This window comes from Spermophilus citellus, assembly GCF_964194105.1.
Source record: "Spermophilus citellus genome assembly, chromosome: 3".
NCBI classification, from domain to species: Eukaryota; Metazoa; Chordata; class Mammalia; order Rodentia; family Sciuridae; genus Spermophilus; species Spermophilus citellus.
The window spans coordinates 90,096,175-90,122,175 of NC_138184.1; the positions used below are offsets into that span (position 1 = coordinate 90,096,175).

Genomic DNA, 26,001 nt, shown 5'->3' on the forward strand with positions numbered 1-26,001 from the left:
CTGCACGCGGGAAAGAAGTCTCAGCTTCTCGCATGCGCAGTTAGTGGGAATGCGCCTCCGGCAGGTGAGGGACCGCTTCGAGCGTACTGCGCGTGCGCACTTGCGCGCTCCCAGGTCTGCGGTTCACTCTGAACGTTTTCGGAGGGAGGTCCGTGCCAAGACCAGGTAAGCATCCGCGAAGAAAGCAGAGTCCCTAGGGCTGCTCACGATTGTCCAGGGCTCTGGAGAGACCTGGGAGTCCAGACGCCTGAGTTTTTCCGGTCTTGCGAACTGTCAAACAACCAGCTTACCCGGGGGCCTGGTGGCGAGGTGGAGCAGGAGCCGGTCCCGACCCCAGCGCGCGTTTTACCCTAAGCTGCTTGGGTAGACTTGCTGGTCCTCAAGCCCTCGGGGCGCGGGAGAGGAGCAGGGATCCCCGCCCTGGAGAGAGCAGTTCCCGGAGGCCGAAGAGAAAGGTCTAATTTGCATGTTAAGCAGAGCGGGCTGCAGCTGTGGCCACGCAGCAAGTGCTGTCCTGGGAGTGGCATGTAGTAGTTGTCGGCACTGCCCTTGCTAAGCTTGGGAAGACCGCCGAAAGCCTCTTTACTTCCCGTGGGCCTCAGCCCATCTGATACGTACTGACCAGCATGTTCTTCTAGTTAGCCTTTAATACTAAGCGAATACTTCCTGCGGTCAGGCTACCCCCGGTGTCCTGGCCTGAGCGATAATTCGCAGGTACTGTCACTTAAGTGTGCCAGAGATGATACTGAGAAGCCAGGATGCAAAGGATGTATTTCTCCTTGGAATGACTAATGTGCCTGGAGGCCTCCATCTCATTGCACTTCCTTAGAATACCTATTATTTTCAACAGTAAAACAGTCTCCATCCAAAACCCCATCAGTGTGTCAGATCTGAGGCTTAAATAAATGGAAACCCAGACCCCGTGTGGTAATCCACCTATCAGTATTATGCTCATGTAACACCTAACCAAAATCAAAATGTTCTCAGCACCTGGCTGTATTTTCAGTGACAATATATCAGGTCCAGACAAAAAAAAATTATCACTAATTTCGGCTGAGAGGCACTATAGAATCTCGCACTCAGAAGAACTGAGAAGAGTTCTAGACAACCAAAGATCTGTTTCAGAAAAGAAATATTAGCCCTAAAAGCTATTACTAGTGATTAGTTATTAACCATGAAGAAGGTAGTTGATCATTGCTTTTGATTACAAAATCAGACTTATTTTGATAGTGTATTTGGAGTTTTTATTATTATTTTTAGTTATTGATGGACTTTTATTTTTATGTGGTTCTGAGGATCGAATTCAGTGCCTCACACATGCTAGGCAATACTCTACTTCTGTGATACAACCCCAGCGCTGGGAGTGTGTTTTTTAGTTAGTTTTTGGCAGAGCAATTTTAGTGGACTTGTAGGTAATTTCTTTTTAATTCATGAATGTCTTAATAAGCCAATGTGTTCAGGATCTAACATTATATTATCATATTAAATGATTCAGTGATATATTTTGATAAGATTGCTTACACCATATGTCTTTTTAAAAATATTTATTTTTTCTTTAGTTGTAGATGGACATAATAACTTTATTTTATGTATTTATTCATTTTTATGTGGTGCTGAGGATCGAACCCAGGGCCTCACACATGCTAGGTGAGCCCTCTACTGCTGAGCCACAACCCTTGCCCCCCCCAATATGTCTTTAGTAGAGTCTTAATTTTAAAAAATTCAAAGTGGAAATTGCCTTTACTGGATTAAGAAATGTATTTTAAAAAGCTTTGTAAACAAGCCAAGAATGTCTGTTTTTAAAGTCCAAGGAAAGCTAAAAGCAGAGGCTTCAAAAATTCAAGTAATGTCTTATAACACAATTGTCTAATATGAATAACCCTCATGCCAGAGACCTTGCATTAGTGAACTCATTATGACTTTTATAATGGTATGAGATTACCTTATTGTTTTATCATAACATCAAGTTTTCAAGTATTTCCTGTTTGTCTTGAAAGCTTCAAATTAATAGTTTTTAAGTAATCAAACAGCTATTGAGCAATAGAGGCCATTGATGACTTGAGATATTTCCTGTTAACCAGGGTGTTACTTTTTGTCATTGACTTTTATATATATATTTATTTTTTAGTTCTCGGTGGACACAGCATCTTTGTTGGTATGTGGTGCTGAGGATCGAACCCGGGTTGCACGCATGCCAGGCAAGCACGCTACCGCTTGAGCCACATCCCCAGCCCTGTCATTGACTTTTATATCCAAACAATTTGCTGTGGTGGGGGTGGGGGGTGTCTTCACAATAATAAAATGAGAAATAATGAGTCTTTAAGCCAGGTATGGTGACTCACATCATAATCGCAGCCACTTGGGAAGGTTAAGGCAGGAAAAGTGCAAATGTGAAGCCAACCTAGGCCACTAAGGGAGACTCTACCTCAAAAAAAAATTTTTTTTTAAATGGGCTGGGGATATAACTCAGAGTGCTTGCCTAGCATGGGCAAGGCCCTGGGTTCACTTTCAAATTTTTTTCATGGTGCTTAGGATCATATCCAGGTTCTCAAGCATGCTGTGCAGTTGGTCTACCATTAAGCTACATCCCCAACCTTACATTTAATTTTTTCTATATCTTTCTTCTTTCTGTATTCCTAGATACAGCTGTGTTTGAGCCAGGGCTTACTTTGCTGTAAGTGTTCTTATCTTTCAATGGGAGCCTGCCAAGAATTCAAACTGTATTTTGGCATCATAATGATCCCAGTTCATGGACCAGAATTATGACCTCACCAAATAACTGTCTCCTGCAATTTTGTGGTTTCCAAGTATTTCTTAAATTGGACAAACCAAAGAAAATAACTTGCAGGTCACTGTTCTAGCTGCCTTTTCAATCTGAACTCCGAAAAGTGCATGGAATAATTAGTATATTGCCTGGGTTTATGCCATAAGACCATGACTTATGTGGTATGTTAGTCAGAGGTTCCTCAGCTTTGTAGTTTAGGCAGTTGAAGTGCTACCACTTAGTGAGCACTAGAGCTTTACATTTGTGGCAACATGTAGGATTTGTTCTCACCCTAGATGTTATTGTCTCCATTTTACAGATGAGGAAACATGGCCAAAGTTACACAGAAAGTTGAGACATTGAATGCTGGACAGAGAGTGGCAGGGAGACATTTTACTAGGAAAAGAACTATTTGGTGAAGCTAAAGAAAGGATAAACTTAGTTTCAAAAATTGAAAACTCGGGGCTCGGATTGTGGCTCAGTGGCAAAGCACTTGCCTACATGTGTGAGGCACTGGGTTTGATTCTCAGCACCGTGTGTCAATAAATAAAATAAAGGTCCATTGACTACTAAAAAAAAATATTTAAGATAAAAACATTGAAAACCAGGGCTGGAGTTATAGTTCAGCGGTGGAGTGTTTGCCTAGCACGTGTGAGGCACTGGGTTCGCTCCTCAGCACCAGTACAAATAAATAGAATAAAGGTATTGTGTCTATCTACAGCTTAAGAAAAAAAAATTAATTGAAAACTCAGTGATCTTCCAAGATAAGTCTTCCTGAGAGAATCCATATATTGTACCTTCCCTATTTTCTTCATTTGTGTCAAATCCAATAATACATTTTAAAGTGCTTTGAAACATTTTAAGTACTAAATAAATACAAGGCATCATTAATGGCTATAGGCTTTGAGACTTTTAGAAGAAAATGTAGTATTATTGTTGCTCTTTTATGTGTTTCTGTTTTTAAAATGTAGTTGATAAATTATAAGGTTCCTGTGAGATGCCATAAATAGAAGAAAATCACAGTGGTGCTCACAGATAGGACAAGTGTAACTCTCTTTAAAGTTTTCTGTTAAAAAAAAAAAAAGATGAACAGGATGTCAGTATTATATGAATTGGATGTTTCTCTTTATATACTTCATTACCTGTCTCTTGAACTCTGCAGCAGTGAGCCTATTACATTTAGACCAGACCCAGAGCCGTCATCTTTTCCACTGGTCCCCCAAATCAAAGATGACAGCTCTGCATTTCCTGCTGGATCTATTGTGCTGTACTTGTTGGAAAAATAATTCTCTGTGAACACTGACTGTGGGTAAGAGGTGCTTTATCCTCAGCGTGAAGCCCCATGCCTGTCCTGTAGGACACCAGCAGTTCCCTTTGGAGAGGAAAGTCAGCCCTTACAAGGACTTCAGGCCTTCTGGTATAGGGGGATGAGCTACATGCGAAAAACAGAGAAAGGCTACTTTCTTTTAACTCCCATTTTGTAGGGGGCATCAGAAAACACTTTTGAGGGCTGGGGTGTGTCTCGGTGGTAGAGCACTTGCCTAGGGTGCACAAAGCTCTGATTTTGATCCCTAGCACTGCAGACACAAACAAACAGCAACAACAGAAAAATCCACACTCTCAGAAAGTCATTCTCCTCTCTCTTAGCTTCTGTGCCATCAGCAGGCCATTTTGTCTTTTTAAAGACATTTTCAACATGTTTGATCCTTCATCATTTATTGGATTTTTTTGTTTTGAGACTTGTGGTTTATTGGGGAAGGGGAGAGAAGACTCACATGAATAAGCAATTACTCAACCCTTCTGAATTCTACTCTCACCTTAAATGTTATAAAAATAAAATAAACAGTAGCTGTATTTTTTTCCCCTGCCCTGAGGATTGAACGCAGAGGGTGCTCTGCCACTGAGCTACATCCCCAATCCTTTTTATTTTGAGGCAGGGTCTTGCTGAGTTGCTGAGGCTGACCTTAAACTTGTGATCCTCCTGCCTCAGCCTCTCAAGTTGCTGAGATTACAGGCAAGGGCCACCATGCCAGCTGTTTATTACCTATTGAAATAATATTCTTTTTTTAATTTTTTTTTTGGATGGACACAATATCTCCATTTATTTGTTTATTTTTATGTGGTGCTGGGGATCGAACCCAGTGCCCGACGCATGCCAGGCAAGCGCCCTACCTACCACTGAGCTACAATCCCAGCCCTGAAATAATATTCTTAATACATTGTGCTAAATATATTATAAATAATCAGTTTTATGATTTTTAGTATGATTACTAGAAAACTTAGAATTCATGTGCAGCTAGCAGTATATTTCCGTTGGGTTCTGGAACATTAATGCCACAGAGGCAACATTTTTTGTATTCTTTCCATTTGACCCAGTTTTTCAATCCATGCATTGCCATGTCACCTTCTCTGCGAGTTCAAATCAACAATCTTTCAGTTCTCTGGTCTAGATGGTTTCCCAACCCTCCCACCACACTCTTTTACAACCCCAGGCTCTCCTCAAGCAGTCACATGACCTTAAGTGCAGGGTGCCTGCAGCAGCCTGGCTTAAAGCTCTTGGACACCCAGAGTACAGTCTCTGGATCTGCAGCAATAGCCTCAACCAGGGGCTGGTTAGAAAAACAGAATCTGAGGCCTTGTTCCCCACTGAAGAACCAGCGTCAGATTTAGAAAGACTCCGGGGTGGAGAAGGGGGCGCATTGGAATTGGAATTTGAGTGGTGAGCCTGGCTGTGAACATCTCTCCTCAAGCATCCTGTTCCAGTAAGTCTCCACATCGGCTCCTTCAGTTGATTCTGCAAGGTTGCAGAGTGTGAAAGTTGTGATTAAGGGAAACCAGTACTCTCCCTTCCTAAGAAAAACACTTAAAATAGTGAATTTTAAATAAACAGTATCTAGAAGACAGGTCCAGAGATCAAAATCTTGTGCTTTTCTAAAAACAGATTCAAATCAAGTAGCTTTGTCTGTCTTAGGGACACTAAAGGAGCAGCAGGTACCACCACCCTCCACCCTCCCCAGAGCAGTGCAGTTGTTGGTGGTATGGCCTTGCCTCCTGCGTCCAATTCTAACCTCAGACAGTCCCATCTGGGCTTGGTGCTGACTTGAGCCTATATCCCTGCAGCTAGCTGTATTTCTTGTGTTGAACTGATTGTGGAGCTAGAGGAGGGGATGTGCTCTCTGGATCCAGTGATGAAGACAGGCGCAGCTTAATGGAATGCAGCTTCCATGTCTTGATAACAAGCACTCCGAGTGATTTGGGGCCGTATTAAAGTTTGAGAACTACAGCTCAATAGCATATTGTCTGTCCTGGGCTATGGCATGAATCATTTTTATAGATGTCTTAATTTTTGTTTTATGATATAGGCTCCTTGGGCTCCCTGAGACCTATGCCTTAAACTCAGTAGGAAATTAACATTTCCTTTTGTGAAGTCCTCAGACCTGTCATCTCTGAGTTGAAATGGACTGAGGGCTTTACTCTAAACTTTGATGAGCTGTTTAAGAGTGAAAGCCATCTCAGAGGAAGGAAGAGCAGAGGGAAGTGGGGACAAAGCCGGCCCTCAGAGCCCACACTCCCAGAATGAGGGCAAAGCTGTTGTGACTGCTGGTTTCTCCTTACTCGCACTTCTTTTTACCATTTTTCTCTTTCTCTTTTTTAATGTCATGATGAGCTATAATTTGAGCTGTTTTATTGTTCTCCAAAAACTTTAGATTGCTCTGTGTATATCACAAAAACTGAAATACAATCCATATTCTTTGGATGTTGGGAAAGGGGATTGTCGCTTTTAGCAGTCATTGGAATAGGGCCAAAGCTCCAGGAGATACTAGAAGAGTCTAGAATTGTCTGCTTGGCTATTGGAATTAACCATTAAGGGAAGCAGCCAGTAACCAAACACTGAGGACCTTCTTGAACTTCATTTGGGTGGGAGATCTTCCAGGATGTCTGTCAGCTCTGAATTGGGACAGAAGAGCCAAGGTTTGAACAATGGTCTGTAACAAAGCAGCTCTGAAATCTCTCCACTGCCTGCTTTGTCTGGGCTCGCCTCGTCTAGGCGTCTTCCTCTCTTTGTCGCAGCACCATCTACCAGTGCTGTCCTGCCTCCTCCAATTCACAAATGAGCGGAAGAGAAACCCCAGAGAGGCTCTGGGCTCATGTTCCAGAGTGAATCCATTCTCGGGTCCAGAAGCTGCTGACACACAAAGGAATTTTGTTCTGCAGATGGAGAGCAAAAACGGGGGAGGGGGAACTGTGGACATGGACTCGTCCACTCTCTCTACCACGCATAGTCCATTGTTGAAGAGATTGTGGAGGAAGTTTCTGACTTTTTCTTGAGGATACTTGTAAAATATTTCACATACATTAAACAAAACAGTTTTCAAAGCCGCATTTTCGTTGGCACTCTTTCAAAACATATCCTCCACAGCCAAGGAGTTCCTTGCCTACTGAGACTGAGCATGCCGTGGTCACCACAAGAAGACATGCGTATAACCCATAGAATTGAGAACTAGCAGAGCAGAAGGTTGGAAAACCTGTCGTGTGAGGTCTCATTATAGTCCCACATAAACAGCAGAGGTAAAGATGAGGGAATTGTCTTGTCATTCAAAGATGACCAGTGTCATCTCAGTGTCAATGGTACTGATCACTCAGTAATAGGAAAAGCACCTGGGTCACTCCCCCGCAACACTCCTCCAGAGCTCCGAGTGTGCTCAGTGATGTCAGCAGGCACAGTTGACAGTGTGGGGAAGGTGAACAGGCTGAGGGCAGAGCTAGGGCAGTGACCCACCCCTGAGAGTTGGCAGAGCCGTCACCAAAGAGCAGCACCTCTGTTCACTACCTTGTCTCCCAACGAATACACCGAATACACCGTCGGCAAGCGTGAGAGCTGCAGTTCCCACCATCCACCTGGCTGATAAATTAGTCTTAAACAAACAAGGCACCCACAGAGCCCTCTCCTGAACACTTGTTTTCTGGTCTTTTCTGTGCCTGTGTGGGATGGGTGGAGAAGGGCTAATTCACCCATTTTCCAATTTAGAACTCAGGCCCAGGGCTATAGCTCTCCCTGTTCTTGGGGAGACCAGATTCATCTGGGTTTGTCCCTTTGAAAAAAGCAAAGGCCTGTGGGATTCACCACCACCTCATAGCTGATATTCCTGCATGTTCATTTACCAGCTAAGTGATTTCAACCTTATGCTCTATCTCAAGTAGTTAAATATTTTATTATTGGCTATTTCCACATCTCTAAATGACCCTCATTCTCCCTTAATTGTGTATTCCTTGCTTCACCCAGAAAGCTTCTCACTCAAGATGGCCAGCATCCTCCATATTGAACAATGTACTTTTCTTCTTTTTTTTTTTTAAGAGAGAGTGAGAGAGAGAGAGAATTTTTTTAATATTTTATTTTTTAGTTTTTGGCGGACACAACATCTTTGTTTGTTTGTGGTGCTGAGGATCGAACCCGGGCCGCACGCATGCCAGGCGAGCGCGCTACCGCTTGAGCCACATCCCCAGCCCCTTTTCTACTTCTTTACCCCCAAAATGTCTATGTCTTGAGATAGCCCACATTTCTCTCTCTCCTTCTCCCTCTCCCACTTTCCCAGTGTTGGGGATGTAGCTCAGTGGTAGAACATGTGCTCAGCACCACGAGGCCCTGTGTTCAGTCCTCAGCATCTCAACTCTCACTTGCTTTTTAAATATCTTCTCATACTAGCTTGTCAGCCCCATGAAGACAGAGGCCAGCTCTTTTTCATCTCCTAACCCTCACTACACTGAACATGCGGTTTCAAATTTCACAGGCACCTTAATGAAACTTGGTTGATTTGGTAGTCCTAGCAATGAGGACCAGTTGGATCACATTATTGGCAGTGTGTCCAGGGGAACAGATGTTCTTATTCAAATTCATGAAACTGGAAACATTGAAAAACAACAATCATGACATTGATTGATAGTGAAGTTTACTGTGTCAGACTGTTTAAGCTCAGCTCTAAAATGGAGTCATACTGTCATCTTTACATTTTGATTTCAAATTCACAGACATTTAAATACTGTCATTTGATTAACATCCTAATCCTTGCCTCATGTGCTATTTAAATAATTATCAAGTTATGTCCCTGTTCCTTTGAATTTCACACTCAAACCTCTCTTTCCTGAGAGAACAGCACCTCTGGGTGGTTTGAAGATATTTTTGGCCTGTTAGGAGGAGATATTTATTAGCTGGCAGGGATGGACTGGGGAGGACACCATGGGCAAGGCCAGCTGGACGCAGGTGCTGAGTGGCTCATCTCTTCTCAGGTGGGGTGAGTCATCGTTTGAATTGTATTAAAAGCTGCCTTAGAACTTGTTCTGCCATCTTCAGAGCAAAGGCATCTTCCTGAAAAGCCGGTCTTTTTCCTTGTCCATTTTAGGTCCTGAATAAGCCCAGCCACATCCTTTATGAGCATCTCAGGTTTATTCCAATTTCCTGCATCACTGACCAGACTATGCACAGTGCCTCGGGGACTTGGGCTTTGGGAGAAGCTGACGCTGCTATCCCCAGGAATAGCTGCCACGGTGGTCCAGATGGCAGGCAAGAAGGACTGTCCTGCTCTGCTTCCCCTGGATGAGAATGAACTTGAAGAGCAGTTTGTGAAAGGACACGGACCAGGGGGCCAAGCCACCAACAAAACCAGCAACTGTGTGGTGCTGAAGCATATCCCCTCCGGCATCGTTGTCAAGGTAGAGGGGAGAGGCCAGGGGCTCTGCAGCCACAGTGGGCTTCTCCTAAGTGCAGGTGGTGTTTGCTGAGGGCATTCTCATCCTGGCATGGGCCATCCTCTACCAACAGATCTGCCCTGTGCCCTGGGCCAGTTTCCCCATACAGCCTTAGAAGCTTGGTTCCAGGACCCTCTGGAGCCAGGGTACTAGTGCCATCCTTGAATTAGCAGGCAGCACTGGTGGTGTCTGGTTGCTGCCTACACAGCAGCATCTCAACCAGGCAAAGTGGTGGTGGCTGGTAAAGGCAGGTCCCTGGGTAGCGTGTTTCCTTCAAATCCACTCTAGCTACTGGTGACCAGAGACCTGTGGCACTGCTGTGGCCTTGGGTCTCTGAGGGGCAGCAAGTGGGCCCATGCTGCCTGCTAGCTGTGGCAGCCATCAGCTGATGGCTGGCTAATGAATGGCCACATCCTCCATGTTCTTCTGGCGCCATTTTGGTCAATGTCAGTGACACCTACCCATCCAGCAAATCATGTTGAGCCTCAGAAGAAAAAGTGCTCTATACAGCTACCTGTAGGCATCTCCTTATTTTAAAAAAAAAAAAAAAATCCCTTATCAAAAATACCACCAGCTCTCAGCCAGTCCTGAACCTCTAGCAAGTGGTGAAGTGCTCTCACCTGTCTCCTGGTCTGGTCTTGGAGCTGCCAGCCCATCTTACCACACATCTATCACTAGAGGGCCCCAAAGCAACACCAGCCTGGAGGGCACTAGAGAGAGCTAGCACAGGGGCAAATGAGTCGTCCCCAGGTACTAGTAGCAAATACCCACACATCACATGACACTCTTATAAGCAACTGTACATACACACTGACTTTTTCCATCTCCACAACCCCATGCTCGTCACATAACTTGCCCAAGGTTTGACTGAATCCAGGGTCCATGTTCCTGATAGCTACACTTTACTGCCAACTTTGGAAGCCAAGGGCATACCAGTTAAAAGCTCAAATCACTTTTCTTTTCCTCCTAAGGAAAACTGTCATTCACAAGTAATGAAATTCTGAAAACCTGTATCATTAATTTTTATTGAGCCTTTCTACTTCATGTGGCTTCTGGCTTGCTTCTGGTATTCTTTCACTCTTGTTTCATAGTATTTCATTTGTCAACCAGCTTTGCAAGTTATTTGCCCATGACAATGCCTTTATATAAGGAATGCTGTGATTGGCTAATAATAAAGATAGTATTTTCCTCTATTAGATAGAGTCTTTAGCTTACAAATGGTGCATATAGATGATGCACGGGTTTGTTCCCTGGTCACAGCCAGATCATCAGTTAATGTTTTCACAATTTTGGGGGGGGGGGGGACTTAAGCTATTTAAAGGCTATTGTTGCTTCTAAACAAAAATAACATAACTGCTGGGCATGGTGGCACACGCCTGTAATCCCAGCAGCTCAGGAGGCTGAGACAGGAGGATCACAAGTTCAAAGCCAGCTTCAACAACTTAACAAGGCCCTAAACAATTCAGTGAGATCCATCTCTTCAAAAAAAAAAAAAAAAAAAAAGGAGGTGCTGGGGATGTGACTCAGTGATAAGCGACCCTGGGTTCAATCCCTGGTACCAAAAAGAAAAAAAAAATAACAACTATAAAACAGACACAGTGAAAGTCACATAACCCAGCTGGGGTGTGAGAAGAGGCAAAGACCTAGAGCAAAGGCAGGAAGGATATGGTATTCACTGTCACAGACTCAGGGGAACTCTGTGCCTCCCTGGCCTGACCAGACCATAAAGGGCAGATTTCTCACAGGTCCTTCCATCTCTTGACACCTATGATTTTCACATCATGGAACATTATCTCTTGCAGTGCCATCAGACAAGATCTGTTGATCACAACAGAAAGCTTGCTCGGAAAATCCTACAAGAGAAAGTGGATGTTTTCTACAATGGTGAAAATAGTCCTATTTACAAAGAAAAACGGGAGGCAGCAAAGAAAAAGCAAGACAGGAAAAAAAGAGCAAAGGAAACTCTAGAAAAAAAGAAACTATTGAAACAATTATGGGAATCAAGTAAAAATTCTACTGAGAAAGTAATCACTGATTCCAGCTGACTTCGCCAGAAGGCTTCCAGGGAAAGATGGTGGCGACTCCTGTCACCAGCACTGGTACAAAGCTTTTAAAGAAATAACTGACAGACATCAGTTTTTAAGTGGTGGACTAAACTATAGTGAATATTGATGCACACTTTGGGAATAAAACTATAAAACACAAAAAAGTTGTCACTATAAAAGGGTACTGGCTACTTTTGGGGGGAGGCACTTGATGTGGCTTCCAGGATGGCTGGAGGAGTTGTTTCTTGACCTGGGCAACAGTTGGAAGTTACCTGCTCATGGGTCTAAGTGTGGTAGGTGGCGTGCTGGGGATTGAACTTAGAGCATCACACATACTAGATGGGTACCCTTCCAATATTATAACCTCAGCCCTTTTTTTTTTTTTCCAAAGAAAGGGTCTTTGGGGCTGCTGCAGAGCTCAGAGGTAGAGCACTCGCTTATAATGCATAAGGCCCCACGTTCAATCCTCAGAACCACAAAAAAAAAAAAAAAAAGAAAGAAAAGAAAGGCAGGCTGGCCCCAAACTCTTGAATCAAGTGATCCTCCTGCCTCAGCCTCCCGAGCAGTGGGGACTAAAGTGTTCCCCTCACACCTGGCTTATTCTTTACCTTACTTGAAGCTATCCATTGATTTATGTGATTGAGTTTTCTTTTAGTTGTAGATGGACACAGTACCTTTATTTATTTTTATGTTGTGCTGAGAATTGAACCCAGTGCCTCATACATGAGAGGCAAGCGCTCTGCCACTGAGCCACAATCCCAGTCCTGATTGTCTATTGTATAAAACCTTTAGAAATTTGCTGGATGCGGTGGTGCATGCCCGTAATCCCAGTGGCTTGGGAGGGTGAGACAGGAAGATCACACATTCAAAGCCAGTCTCTAAATATATATATATTTTTTAATAGGGATAGGGATAGGGTCTGGAGTTGTAGCTCAGTGGTAGAGTGCTTGCCTAGCATGCATGAGGCACTGGGTTCAATCCTCAGCACCACATAAATATATTGTGTCCACCTAAAACTAAATTTTAAAAAAGAGGGGGCTGGGGATGTGGCTCAAGCGGTAGCGCGCTCGCCTGGCATGCGTGCGGCCCGGGTTCGATCCTCAGCACCACATACAAAGATGTTGTGTCCGCTGAGAACTAAAATAAACATTATAAAAATTCTCTCTCTCTGTCTTTCTTTAAAAAAAAACAGTTAAAAAAAAAAGAGGGGGCTGGGGATGTGTGGTTCAGTGGTTAAGCACTGAACAAAATCCCTGAACAAAAAAAAGATCTCATTTATCCTAAGGTTGGTTTGAGAGTAAGAGAAAGTGATGATGAAAGTTAAAAAAAGATACTCAAGTTACTTGCCCATTTACTAAGACACTGTATGTTGCCAAGTAACGTCTCTTGATGTAGAAAAACATGTCATTCTGTGTTGACATGCAAGCAGATGTGTTAGGAATAAGGTTCCAAAACCTGATGTGTTTGTGAGTTTGCATCACTCTGGACTTGACCTTATAGGTTTGGTTTTGTGGTTGTTCTCTGGGTTTTTTATATCCATGGTTAACAGCTTGCAGGTAGGGAAAATACTGAGGTGAGGGGGCCACCATCAGACTGCCAGAAACCCGGCCTACATCACCTGCCATGAAACTGATCCATCCAGCAGCCCAGCCCTTTTGACATCGGAGCAGGGCTCTCCATGCCTCCCACTGGTGCGTCAGGGACCCTACCCATCACCTCCCCTGAGCAGTAGTCTCTTCAGTGAGAGCCAAGAAACCAGTAAGATTGGAAGGCAGACCTAGAGCCACAGCCAGGAAGAACAGAAGCTGACCTCTCCTCTTCACCTTTGTCACATGCTTGGAGAAGGTGCAGAGGAGCCACCCCACCACAGCCCACGCCCACCAGTCGATCTTGCTCTTGCCTCCCACCTGCAAAACTCCCTCCCTTTTCCTGGGTCTACCCCTCAGCAAGGCAAACCCTCACCACAGGGGTCAGTGCTGAGGTTGCACAGCAGAAATGAACTGAGCCCCTGTGGGAAGCACTGCTGGAAAGCACCACATGGAGTCATTCCTCTCAGCTCCAGAGCAGACCCTTCCTCCAGCGCACACCCAAGTCGCCACCATGTGGAATGAGAAATAGCCTCTGTGGCTCCTAACACCTTGGCGGAAAGGGCAGTCCATGGCTGCCGCAGGTTTCCTAGCATACACTTAACTACAGCTTAAATAAACCCATCGTGCAACTCTGCATCTTCCCTACCTAAGCTAAAGCAAACGCGTCCTTTCTCCACCCAGCTGAACTATGTCAGAAAATGTCCTTTGACAGGTCACCTCCAATCTTTCACAAAGGCTGAACTGCTTTAATTGCACTTAGAAATTCAAGGAATATACATCTCAATACACATTGTTAATGAAAATAAGCTTTATTACATCAAGTAATAAATACAAAGATGCAAACAGTTTTAGTCATTTTCTTCCAGATGTTTTGATCAACTTACAGTAAACACAAACTGAAATCTACATACAGTCTTAGTATGAAAAATTTCGGGGTCCTTATTAGATTTGGTAGGTTGCTCTTTCTTCTGTATTTATAACTTGTGCACTCTTAAAATTGACTTCAAAGCACTAAGAGTCATGCAAATGCTTAAGCAAAAAAGAAGTGCCAGTAAGCAGAATCTACACTGTATGGCACATGGGACCAGCTAAGTGAAGCAGGTGGTCAGGATGCATTAAAACAAAGTCCTTGGGATCAAATGAGCTTATGAAAAGGTACAAATAACAATTTGGGTGACATAAAGTATTCAAAAGATTAAAGGGAGACACTGGTATCTTGGAGCCAAACAACAGTTTGCTGTAAAATAACTTCACATGCATCTTAAAAAACAAAAACAACCTGGGTTGTTCCTAACTACTTAAAATGCAAATCCTAATTAACTTCGAAATCTTTTCCCAATATTTTGAGACTGTGAACCTTGGGAGAAAAAAACTAAACTGTTACCATTTTGAAAATGAGTATTTCATCTGAACAGGGGAGATGAGCTGTAGAGAGCCAGGAACCCCCAAGCTGGTGGGGAGGCTAGGACCTGGCATTCCGTTCCGTTTCAGCCAAGCACTCCCGAACCAGTCCTCGTGCGTGAATGATGCCTGAAAGAGAAGCCGAGGTCTGGAATCAACCCAATCAGCACCCTTTCCAGAACAGGAGGATCCATCATAAAACCCTCAGACTGTCACAAGTTTGAGGCCAGCCTCAGCATGTTAGCAAGACCCTGTCTCAAAAAATAAAGGCTGAGGGGATATTAAGAATTTATAAAGTAGTAACATGTAGAAATAAAATTTATTAATAGTGGAAAAAAAAAAAAAGGCTGAGGGGAGTTAGGGTTGTGGCTCAGTGGTAGAACACTTGCCTGGCACGTGAGGCCCTGGGTTCAAATCTCAGCACCGCATGTAAATAAATAAAATAAAGGTCCATCAACAACTAAAAATTAAAAAAAAAAAAAAAACAGAGGCTGAGGATATAGCTCAGTGGTGAAGCACCCCTGGGTTCAATCCCTGGTAAACCCCCCACCCCCCCAAAAAAAATTCCTCAGATTGTGCCCAGTATGTTGGCTCACACCTGTAATCCTAGATGCTTGGAAAGCTAGAGCAGGAAGACCAGAAGTTCAAGTTCAAGGCCAGCCTTGCCAACTTAGTGAGACTCTGCCTCAAAATAAAAAGAAAAAAAAAGGGCTGGGATAGCTCAAAGGTTGGAAGATATTCCTAACGAGTGCAGCCCTGGGTTGCCAGCACTGCAAAAACTAAAAATAAGGGGTTGGGGATATAGCTCAGTTGGTAGAATGCTTGCCTCACATGCACAAGGCCCTAGGTTCAATCCCCATCACCACAAATAAATAAATAAATAAGAAATAAAAATAATACCTCAGACTAGAAGGGAACTACATGCAAAAAACTCAAAGCCGGGGTTGAGGTGCACACCTATGGTATCTGCTGTTAGAGGGTGGTGCAGGAGGATCACTTGGGCCCAGGGATCAAGACCACCTTGGGTAACATTGAGGACCATTGCCTCCAATAGAAAACCCAAATATATGAGCTGTTAAGGGACATTAACAGTCCCACCTCTCAAAGCTCCTTGCTCCTAGGCAAAAAAACCTCTTTGTACTGCTAAAATCTATCCTGCACTCAGAGTGGCACCAGCAAGCTATCCTTTTCAACATTCTGTTGGAGGGTGGCAGAAAAAAATGCAAAAGTTCTTTTACATTGGACACAATGTAGCTTCTTCAAATTCTATGGACACAACGTGGCTTCTTCAAATTCTAAATCCTAGAAAGGGATGAGCCAGTGTCAAGTAGGTAAGAGGAAACCCCCAGCCCACATGCCTCAGGCACAAGAAGACACTGCTCACCTGTGGAACTGCTGGTGCACTTTGACATCCTTCCCCCAGGAACTTCAGCTGCCCTGTGCCCATGAAGCTCCCCAACTTTTTCTCTGTGGTTTGGTGGCTAACTTTTTCTTTCTGCCCCTACTGAGCTTCATAAAATATTAATCTCATTTAAACAGACACCAAAAATCCTATTCTAGTATATGACTAGAGGCCACTATGATCACCTCTCCAAATCACCAGCAGCTGAAACAAGGCGTCCACACCCAGTATTCTTACAATCTGCCTCAGAGGTTCAGAAAACTTTCTCAAATCGTCAGACAGCATTTATTACAGGGTCTGTCACTGCTTCTCTACTCGGCTAGCATATAGTGAAAGCAGCCAGGCATAATGAACAAACCACCATGAGTGTAGCCAGTCCAAATCAATCTGTATTTATGAACACTGAAGTCTCAATTTCATATGTCTCCAAATCACTTTTTTTTTTTTTGCCACCAATAAAAACTATAAAAACCTTTCTCAGTTCATGGGCTATAGTTTACCTATCAACAATGCTTTCTGCTGGGTACAGTGGCAGATGCCTATAGTCCTAGCCACTCGAGAGGCTGAGACAGAAGAGTCACAAATCCCAGGCCAGTCTGGGGAACTCAGGGAAAACCTCTCTCAAAAAAATAATAAATAAACTGCTGAGGATGTAGCTCAGTGAACAGCCAACTTCTCTAACTAGAAATCCTCCTCTCCCTGCATGCATCTGATGTCATGAGGCAGCAAGCTACTTCACATCCTCCTCCCGAGTTATTGTGACAGCACCCTCTTGACCTTCCTCTCGCCTCCAGCACTAAAGAACCTGAGGGTGCCCCACACTGAAGACAGGCTGCCCCCTTCCTTGGTCCTGTGCCAAAGATGTGACAGCAGAGGGCAGCATGGACAACTAGAAGCCCTAAACCCAGGCCTTCCAGCAACCTCTGCACAACACTGCCCAGGAAGAGCCTGCTGCAGCTGGCTCCCTGCTGGTATCACCTAAGGGGACAGAGCAGGCAGGGAACATGGCCTCAGGGTCTGGAGCCGCAGGGCCTCTCATGCAGCATGCCAGAGTGACAGCGGACTACAAACTCCACCTGAAACACCCAGCCATCACTGGCCCTGCCCCCACCCCACTGCACGGCAGCAAAGCAGACCATGGAGCAGGAGACCCTTTTCTACCTCTAGCATTTTCCCGAGAAGACCTTTCAGTTTTTTTATTGAGATGGATCACACTATGTTGCCCCAGCTGGCGTCAAATTCCTGGGGGCTCATGTGATCCTCTGGCCTTGACCACCCAAGAAGCTGGGACTCTGAGCATGTGCCATCATGACCAGCTTTTAAAAAAATCTTTCAAAATAGTGACTGGTTCAGCCTGTAGGTCCCCCAGGACCTCTGCTCACCTCGTTTTAGTCTCTCCATGGCGCTCTTGCTCCCTGCATAGGTGGGTCTTATCTCCTTCCCCAGCTCTTCGATGATGGCCAGCAGTTCCGCATACTTGCTCTGGGGCACCTGGCTATTCCCAGTTCCCTAGAATCACAAGGATAGGGTTTCAAATGCATTGAACCTGACCCCAATGCCATGGTTAGGCCCCGACCACAAACAGGCACAGCCCAGGGCAAGATCAGAGCAGGGAAAGCCTGGGGTGGGCTCCCAAGACTGTGGGGACAACACCAGAGAAGACTGACCCCCAAGAGCCCAGAAAGCTCCTTTCCACCCCAAAGGAAAATAAAGAACTGTCTCCAGGAAAAGAATTCACAGGGAGTTCCCTGGGACCATGAGGAGAGAGTCTCTGGGGGCTGAGTGTCCACAGCAATGGCAGATGGAAGCCACCCCGAGGTGAGGTGGAAATGGGAACTCCAAGACCCCAGCCGGGGCCAGGAGTATGTCAAATCACCCAGTTCTCCCCATAGGCAGGGCCCACCCGCCAGAAAGTCCCTTTCTCCAGACCACTGCAGCCAGCGCTCCCGCAAGCACCCAGATCAGCGAGGCGCCAGGCTCAGGCCGCTCCTCCTCCTGGGCCTGCTCAGCCCTCGGTGGCACCAGGGCAGCCAGCTCTCTCTGCAAGGCCCTCGCCTGCTCCTCCCGCCTCTGCCGCCTCTGCTCCCTGGCCTCGCCAGCAGGCCTCGAGGCCCAGCCTAGCCGCCCGGCCTCCTGGCACAGCTGCCTCCTGGCCTCGCGCTTCTCCCGGCGCCGGCGCAGCATGGCCAGAGCGTTGCGCTGCCGCTCCAGGCTGCGCCGCAGCCCGTCCTCCCGCCGTCGCCGCTTCTTCAGGCGGTCCCTCTCCCGGGTCCGGGCCTGCTTCTCCTCTTGGGACAAGACAGCCTGCCGGGGCATGGCTGGGGAACCACACTCAGTGACAGAGAGGCCACCTCAACCCCAGCACAGGCTCCATGGCAACCCCAGAACTCGGCCTGGGGTCTGGCCCAAGAGAGAATCTTCAGCTGGTGACCAGGGCTGCGAGAGGACTGGGAACCTCCCCGGGTACCATATCTCCCGAGTTGTGGTTAAAGTGGTGGCTCCCTCCTTCCCTGAGGACCCCGAGTCTCCTGGAGGTTTCCAAGGGGGGCTGCAGTCCCTTAAGTGCAGAACCACTCACTTGGGGACCACACTGGTAACTGCCAGCTCCTGATGAGGAGGCCTTACCTCTGACCCAGCCTACAGCCCAGAGTCGGTCAGGCCTTACTTGCCCCTGTCACTCAGTCCTGGCTACCTCTCCATCCTGCCGCTTCAAGTCCTAACCATGACCCAACAGGGCTGGGCGAGGTTTTGAGGAGACTGCCTCAGTCTATGAGCACATCTCCCCAGAGCCCCAGGCCCTCTCACCTTGCAGGCGCCCACACTGCCCTACCTGGGTGTAGCCCAGCGATGGTGGCCCATAGTCACTCAGCAGCTGGCGGTACTGGGAGGATGCTGCCATGCTGGTGGAAGGCGAGTGGACACTTCCAGCTGTAAGGGAGGAGAGAAGGGTAAGAACCTTGCAGCCTTAGCTAACTGCACCCTAGGCAAGGACACTGGGACCCACGTCACCATCTGTGATCTTTGCTCTTCACAGGGCAGAGAACTCTGCTCTTGACCTCCAAAGGTCACGTTCCTGACATGCAGCCTTGATAACTGGCCCTTCCCGGCCACGCAAGCCTTCCACACAAGAGGGGACTGGCACCAAAGACAAAATCTACCCTTCTCAGTCTAATCCTTACTATCTGTCCCTGCATCCTGCACACTAGAGGCTGGTGACCCAGAGCCATGTCCCTGCTACAAAGTCCCCCAGGACCAAGATCTCATACACATGGAAGCCCCTGTTCTTGTGTGCTTGGTCTCTGCACACAATATGTAACAGAGACTGAAGACCAGAAGGTCTCGAAGGAACTGAGCCCAGCCCCAGTTGTCGACAGGTACCCTGCACACCAGAACAGCACTCTTAACATCACAGCCTGTGTGCCTCAGACAGGCATCTCAACCACTCTGAGCCAATGTCATTCCTCCCCCAAAAAGGGACAGGATTGATGACAGTCTATGCCCCCGAGGGCTCTGCACCCTGAGAGGGGAGGGCTAGGCCCCACCCATGGAATGCAACACTTGGGCATGCTGTCTGTAGCCAGCAGTTGGGGACCAAGTACAGTCCAGAGCCCAGCTAAAAGAATGTCACCTCCTGGATGTGAGTTGTGGGGGGCAGTGGCAGGAACATGCAGACCCATAATGGCGTCCGAGTGGCCATTAGCGGGTAAAGGATGTCCTGCAGAATTACAAACAGCGGTAACCATGGAGAATTTACCTAGTCCTCTTCAGCAGCTGCCTGCCTGTCGCCCCCAGAGCCAAACGGTGTCTCACATACAGCGGGCTCCACGGACTTGGCCCCAGGGATGGACAGCTGGTGCTAGGCCAGCCAACAGACCAGCTGCTCATTTGGTATGGGCGAAGGGAGGGGCAGGAGGAAGTTCAGGAGCCCCAGGCTGCTGGAGCTGGGAGGGGCCCTGAGAACCCTGGATCCAAGCCCCAACTGCAGAGAGGCTCAGAGCCACAGAAGAGGTTGAGTAACAAGCCAGCGCCCCACAATCCCACTGCCCAGAAGCTGGGGAGAGCAGCTGAGGTGTCTTCCTAGGGGTCTGGCCTGCACGGTTTCCCCCCTGGGACCCAGGTTTGTGCTCCAGTGTGGATCCAGACCCTGAGCCGGACTGAGCACTGTCCACTCCAAGCCCAGGCTCTAAGCCCCTCAGTGGGGATGATTAGACACCTGTGCTATGGGGACATGCTGCACAGGATGGGGATGCAGACAAGCATACTTATGACCCCCATCCACAGAAACCATGGCCATAGGGCTGGGGATGTGGCTCAAGCGGTAGCGCGCTCGCCTGGCATGCGTGCGGCCCGGGTTCGATCCTCAGCACCACATACCAACAAAGATGATGTGTCCGCCAAGAACTAAAAAACAAATATTAAAAAAAAAATTCTCTCTCTCTCTCTAAAAAAAAAAATAAAAATAAAAATAAATTTAAAAAAATAAAAGAATGGAATAAAGGTATTGTGTCCAACTACGACTAAAAAATAAATAAATAAAATTAAAAAAAAAAAAAAAAAGAAACCATGGCCATACAGCCACCAACACACAGGCAGGGTGGCAACCTCCTGCTCCCTGACCATAACAGCCAGACCCCAGTATCCAGAGCCTTCAGATGTGGCCTGCATGTGGTCTGGGGGTACAGGCTCCACAGTCCGAGGCTTAGGTTCCAATCCTGACTGCTGCAGGCCATCACATCACTCTGGGCTCAGAAAGGCAGAGCAGCTGTGACAGGCTGGCATGCCACTACACAGCACTTGGAGGTGGTTAGAAGACTCCAGTGCCCGGTAGGAGGTGGGCTGGCCCCGTCCTTGAAGCCCTGAACCACCTTCTGCCCTGTTCCTTGGAGCTCTTTTCACTGTTTCTCACCTCCCCTGGACCCTTCTTCCCTACTGGACTAGGGGCCCATAGCACCTGTACCACCCCTGGCTGTGTGATCCTCAACAAGGTGCTTCCCTCTCTGGGTCTCAGTTTCTCCATCTGTCAGAGGCAATGCTCCCCAATAGGTCTAGAATCTACAGTTTGATGAAGTTAGGTTTGGAAAAGGTTTGGGCATGGGGAGAAGAGGAATAAGTCGCCTCACTGCAGTTGTAGGAGTTGAGCAATAGCTCCAAGACTGGCATTCCCGTCACCCAGGTGCAGTGGCAGAGGACCCTGGTTCACCAGGGCCAGACCCTTATTCAGTGTTGGGGGTATGCACGGTCCCAGGGAGAGTTGGTGGAAGGGCCCTGAGTGCCGCTCACGCCCACTCCTTCCTGCAGACACAGGGACCTGGCCAGGGGAGGCCACCGAGAGGCAGCTCCACGTCAGCACAAGCCCATGGAGCAGCGCATCTCAGACAATGAGCACAGTGTACAGGGAGCTGGGAGGGCTTGGCAGAGGCCAGGAAGCTCCTGGGGCCAGGCGCAGCTCCCCGCCCCCACGCCAGACAAAGAGCAGCCTGGGCCTGGGGAGCTGGCGGCCTTCCCGCCACTTGGGGCGCCTGGGGGGGTTCTCGGGCGGGGGAGGCAGGGGCTTTGTCTAACTCCGCCACTGCCACCACCGGCCAGGCCGCAGCTTGGCAACCCATGAGCAGGAGGCAGGGCTGGAGGGCGTGAGGAATGATGACAGGGAAGCCGCAGGAGCGGCAGTGAGAGTCCATCTTGGATGCAGATGGCAGGGGACAGTGGGCTTTCTGCAAAGGGGTCCCCCAGGAGGTGGGTGGCCTCCTACTAAAACCCCAGACAGGTGGGGACCTCTGTATTCTTCCTGGCACTCCTCCACAGGAGAAAGAAAAAAAGGTGCACACAAGTACTAGCCACCCAGAACAGAGAGGCTTCGATCCCAGTGGGCACCTCTGTCATTATGACCCCAAGCCCTAAAGGTCCCAGTTAGGGCCTTCGCTCCAAGTATCCCACAACAGGCCCAAGATCTCTAGCCCTGTCCAGGCTGGCAGTGCCACCCACCCGGACACAGACAGAAAAGGCTACAGGAAACCCTACCTGGCAACAAAGCCTGTCTTTGTAAGGTCTAGGGACCCCAGGCGGGTGACAGAGACCAAATCGTGGCTGCCTGTTCTAAGGGCGCTCAGCTCACAAGTGAGCAATTCAACTCTCCCTCACTAGCACCCCGAATCTTAACCCTTTCCAAACCCCAAATGTCAGCCCCTGAGAAGTTAGTTTAAAAAAAAAAAACTCGCTTTTGGGGTCTTTCTTGGGAATTTTAGAGTGCTGGAATCAATGATTGCAGGCAAGGCCCTGAACTTGAAGCCAGCCGCCAGCATGGCATTTTTGACCAGCCTGGCAAGTCCCCTAGCTCCTCCAGACCCTTTGCCCTCTCCGCATGCCCCACCCCCAACGCACCTCGCTTTTTAAGTTCATTCTCAGCCAAGTGCCTCAGGAGGAGGGGCCCTGGAGAGGGCCCCAAAGCCGGTCACCCCCAAAGGCCACGGTTTCACACCCCTCCCCAAGGCTCCCTCGGTGCTTGGGGCCAGTCCCTGGGCAGAGCCTAGAGCTGCCTGACAACTTCTGAAGGAGTTTCCCAGAGCGCTCAACGCCAGCCCGGGTGGGAGAGGAGCCCCTCGGCCTTCTGCAGAGTGGCCCTGGGGGCGCGGACGCGGCGGCTCCGGGACGCAGACCCCGCAGACCCGGGCTCCGCTGCCCCCTCAAGCCCGCAGGCCCCCGCAGCCGCGCTTCTCCGCCAACTTCTTTCCCCCAGCGCCCGCCCAGGCCGCGGCCCCTGCCACAAGTTCCCGCCGCCCGCGCCCCCAGCCCCTCCCGCGGCCCCGTGCACCTGGCCGCCCCCGCCCTGCCCACGCGCGGCCCGGCCCCGCACGCGCGCCCGCAGCCGGCCTGCGCCCCGCGCCCCCCGCGCGGCTGCTCCCGCCTCCCGCCGGCAGGGGCCCTCGCCGAGCCGCCCAAAAACCGGAGGAAAAAGGAGCGAGAGAAAGCCTCCCCCGCCCGGCGCCCCGCGCCCGCGGCCGCCGGCGTGGGTCCCCACGGCCGCCCGGCCCCGGCCCCGGCCGCTGAGCGCGGGGCGCACCAGCCAACTTTGGCGGCGCGGCGTGGGGATCATGGCGGCGGCCCGCGCCGCCCCGGCCGGGACCCGCCGCCCGCCGCCCCCGGCCGCCGCGGAGCCCCTGGGCACGCCGGGCAGGGCCGCGCGCGCGGGCCCCCAACTTGGCGGCACTTGGGGCGCGGCCCGGGCGCGCTCACTTACCGGCGTTGAGGGCGGCGGCGGGCATGTGCGCGGCCAAGTTCGGCTTGTACGACATCCCCCCGGGCGGCGGGCGCGCCGGGCGCAGCCGGGCCAGGCCGCGAGGGCGGCGGCGGCGGCGAGGCCGGGCGGCGGCGCGGCGGCCCCCGCGTCCCCGCGCCCGTCCGAGCGCCCGCCGAGCGCCCGCGCACTTTTTGTTGTTGACGGCTCGGGCCGCACCGGCAAATATGGCCGTCCCTCACCCTGACACCGCCGCAGTATATCACCCATACATCGGGCGCGCGGCGCAGGGGCGGCCGCAAACTTTGAGCCGAGCCAGCGGGGCCGGCCCGGCCGGGAGGGGCGGCGGCGTCAGGGGGCGGCTCCGCCCGCGGCCGCGCCCCGCGCCTCCGGCGGCGCCCGGCGCCCGCAACTTGCCAAAGTTTGGGGGGCTGGGGTCCTGGCGGTGCCGGCCCGCGCCCCCCGCCGCCGCCCGCGCGCCCCTGCCCCTTCCCAGGGAGCCAGCGGGACCCGAGAAGTACTTTTTTGGGGACTGTGGGGGCAGGGGTGGAAAATTACCTGGAGAAAATGGTGGCGACCCGTCTTCTCTCAAGCACGTAGATTATTCCAGATGCCCAGGTCTGGCTGTGCCCCAGGATTAGAATAGCCCGTTCCTGACATTGATTTCGAATAAATTTCATGTCCCTGCCTGTATTAAGTGGTTTTTAACCCTTTGGGGACCTCAGACTCCTTTGAGACTGACAAAAGCGAGAGGCCTCCTCCTCCGGAACATTCGCCCTCGCGACCACGTAATTTTGCACGTTAACTCGTGCCAGGATTTAGGGGGAGCGCCTTCTGTATGCCAGGCACCGTGCTAGGCGCTGAGGGAACCAGAGAGGAACTTGTCCAAGTTTCTGCTCCCCTGGAGTTCGTTGCATTTTCTGACCCTCCTTCTACCCCACCCCACCCCCCACCCATCCCCGGATGGGACTGAACATATTTAGGGTTAGATGAATAACCTTCCCAAGGTACTATATTTTGGAGTTCTGTCTGAATAGTAATGCTCCTCGAATTACATAAAACGCCCACCCTTCTATGTTGTTTTAATCGCCATGGTTTGCAGGGTTTTTTTAATTAGTCACATTCAAACATCATCTCTGGATCTGGTGACAAAGGCGTCAACCTCTCTGCCCAAGAAGGAAGGCAACACCCGCCCAGGCCTTCCCTCCTTCCCTTTAGGGCTAAAGGTGCAGGAGACACTCCCTCCCCAGCTTGGCCAGCTCCCCTGCTCAGCTTCAGGCCAGCTCTAGGGAAGGCTGCTCAGTGACATTTTATCTCATGAAGAAGTCAATGCCACCCCTTTTACACAAGCTAATATGTAATTTTACATTTAGATTTTAATTTTTTTTAATATTTTTTAGTATTTGGCGGACACAACATCTTTGTCTGTATGTGGTGCTGAGGATCGAACCTGGGCCGCATGCATGCCAGGTGAGCGCGGTACCGCTTGAGCCACATCCTCAGGCCCCCTCCAGCCTTCTTGATGAGGTCAACATCTGCTTTCCTCAACACAGTAGCACATCTTCGCCCCACACCCTTAGCAGCAGTGATGGCAAAGGCTGTTTTCTGATGCCTATGGATATTTCTGTTGAGTACTTGCAAGATGTGCTGGAACTTCTCAGGAATCACTAGAGAAAAGACAACAGCAAAGGGGTGGGTGTAGGCCTCCTGGGGAAGATACTTTGTGTCTTGTTCTCATGTTTCATCCACATTGTAGCATGTGTCAGTACTCTGGCTGCTTTTTATGACTGAGTAATATTCCTTTGTATAGACATAGCCTTTTGTTTCTCCATAAATCTATGGACATTTGAGTCACTGCTACTGCTGTGAACATCTGTATACAAGTTTCTGTGTAAACATGTTTTCAATTCTTCTGGAGATAGAGTCATAGAAATGGAATCAATTAATATAGTCACTCGGGTGGTGTATGTGGGTGTGGGTGTGTGTTACAGAGGATTAAACTGGGGGACACTCTATTATTGGCCTAAGTCCCCTGCCCTTTTTGTGGGGGGAAGGGGTACTGGGTACTGGGAACTAAACTCAGGGGGACTCAACCACTGAGCCATGTCCTCAGCTGGTTTTTGTTTGTTTGTTTGTTTGTTTTTTGTATTTTATTTAGAGACAGGGTCTCACTGAGTTGCTTAGAGCCTCTCTGTTGCTGAGGCTGGCTTTGAATTCTCAATCCTCCTGCCTCAGCCTCTCAAGTCACTGGGATTACAGGCATGAGCCACTGTGCCCAGCTCTTGCCCTTTTAATTTTTTTTTTTTTAAAGAGAGAGTGAGAGAGGAGAGAGAGAGAGAGAGAGAGAGAGAGAGAGAGAGAGAGAGAGAGAGAGAATTTTTAATATTTATTTTTTAGTTATCGGCGGACACAACATCTTTGTTGGTATGTGGTGCTGAGGATCGAACCCGGGCCGCACGCATGCCAGGCGAGCGGGCTACCGCTTGAGCCACATCCCCAGCCCCCTTTTAATTTTTTGAGACAAGCTCTCACTAAGTCACTGAGTGACTGGCCTCCAACTTGTGATCCTCCTGTCTCATTCTCCCCAGTCGCTGGGCTTACAGGTGGCATCTATACCCCACACCTGGCATCTTTAACTTTTGGAGAACTATCAAGCTCCTTTCCTTAGTGGCTGTACCCTTTCACATTCTCACCAGCAGTGTAGGATTCCAATTTATCCACATCAACACCAGTGCTTCCGAATTTCCTAATAGCTTTTTCTTTTTTTCTTTTTAAGTACCCTAGTGGGTGAGAGCTGTTATCTCCTTGTGGCTTTGATTTCTATT

At 48.9% G+C, this 26,001-nt stretch overlaps 2 protein-coding genes across 4 annotated transcripts; one reads left to right on the top strand and one right to left on the bottom strand.

The window, feature by feature from the left end:
- Positions 1 to 17: 17 nt before the first annotated feature.
- Positions 18 to 11,717, top strand: MTRFR (mitochondrial translation release factor in rescue). The gene is made up of 3 exons (XM_081284628.1): positions 18 to 165; positions 9,163 to 9,472; positions 11,311 to 11,717. Exons 2-3 carry the CDS (start codon positions 9,191 to 9,193, stop codon positions 11,551 to 11,553), a joined length of 525 nt encoding a protein of 174 aa, XP_081140754.1. The 5' UTR covers positions 18 to 165; positions 9,163 to 9,190; the 3' UTR covers positions 11,554 to 11,717.
- A 2,215-nt stretch (positions 11,718 to 13,932) lies between these two features.
- CDK2AP1 (cyclin dependent kinase 2 associated protein 1) lies at positions 13,933 to 23,861 on the bottom strand. Of its 3 annotated transcripts, none has more exons than XM_081284631.1 (4): positions 23,735 to 23,861; positions 18,776 to 18,873; positions 17,328 to 17,454; positions 13,933 to 14,672 (listed from the first exon to the last, which is right to left on the bottom strand). In XM_081284631.1, exons 2-4 carry the CDS (start codon positions 18,842 to 18,844, stop codon positions 14,605 to 14,607), a joined length of 264 nt encoding a protein of 87 aa, XP_081140757.1. In that variant the 5' UTR covers positions 18,845 to 18,873; positions 23,735 to 23,861; the 3' UTR covers positions 13,933 to 14,604. The 3 variants fall into 3 exon arrangements, with proteins under 3 accessions (XP_081140757.1, XP_081140756.1, XP_081140755.1); XM_081284630.1 differs by lacking the exon at positions 23,735 to 23,861 and adding an exon at positions 23,419 to 23,469; XM_081284629.1 differs by lacking the exon at positions 23,735 to 23,861 and adding an exon at positions 23,180 to 23,412.
- Positions 23,862 to 26,001: the final 2,140 nt, after the last annotated feature.

Coding starts and splice junctions, on each gene's coding strand:
- MTRFR (XM_081284628.1), top strand. CDS start 9,191: ATGAGCATCTCAGGTTTATTCCAATTTCCTGCATCACTGACCAGACTA. Junction 9,473..11,310: donor CCTCCGGCATCGTTGTCAAG/GTAGAGGGGAGA, acceptor TATCTCTTGCAG/TGCCATCAGACAAGATCTGT.
- CDK2AP1 (XM_081284629.1), bottom strand. CDS start 23,234: ATGTCGTACAAGCCGAACTTGGCCGCGCACATGCCCGCCGCCGCCCTC. Junction 17,455..18,775: donor CATCGCTGGGCTACACCCAG/GTAGGGCAGTGT, acceptor TTGTGATTCTAG/GGAACTGGGAATAGCCAGGT. Junction 14,673..17,327: donor CATGGAGAGACTAAAACGAG/GTGAGCAGAGGT, acceptor CTTCTCTTTCAG/GCATCATTCACGCACGAGGA.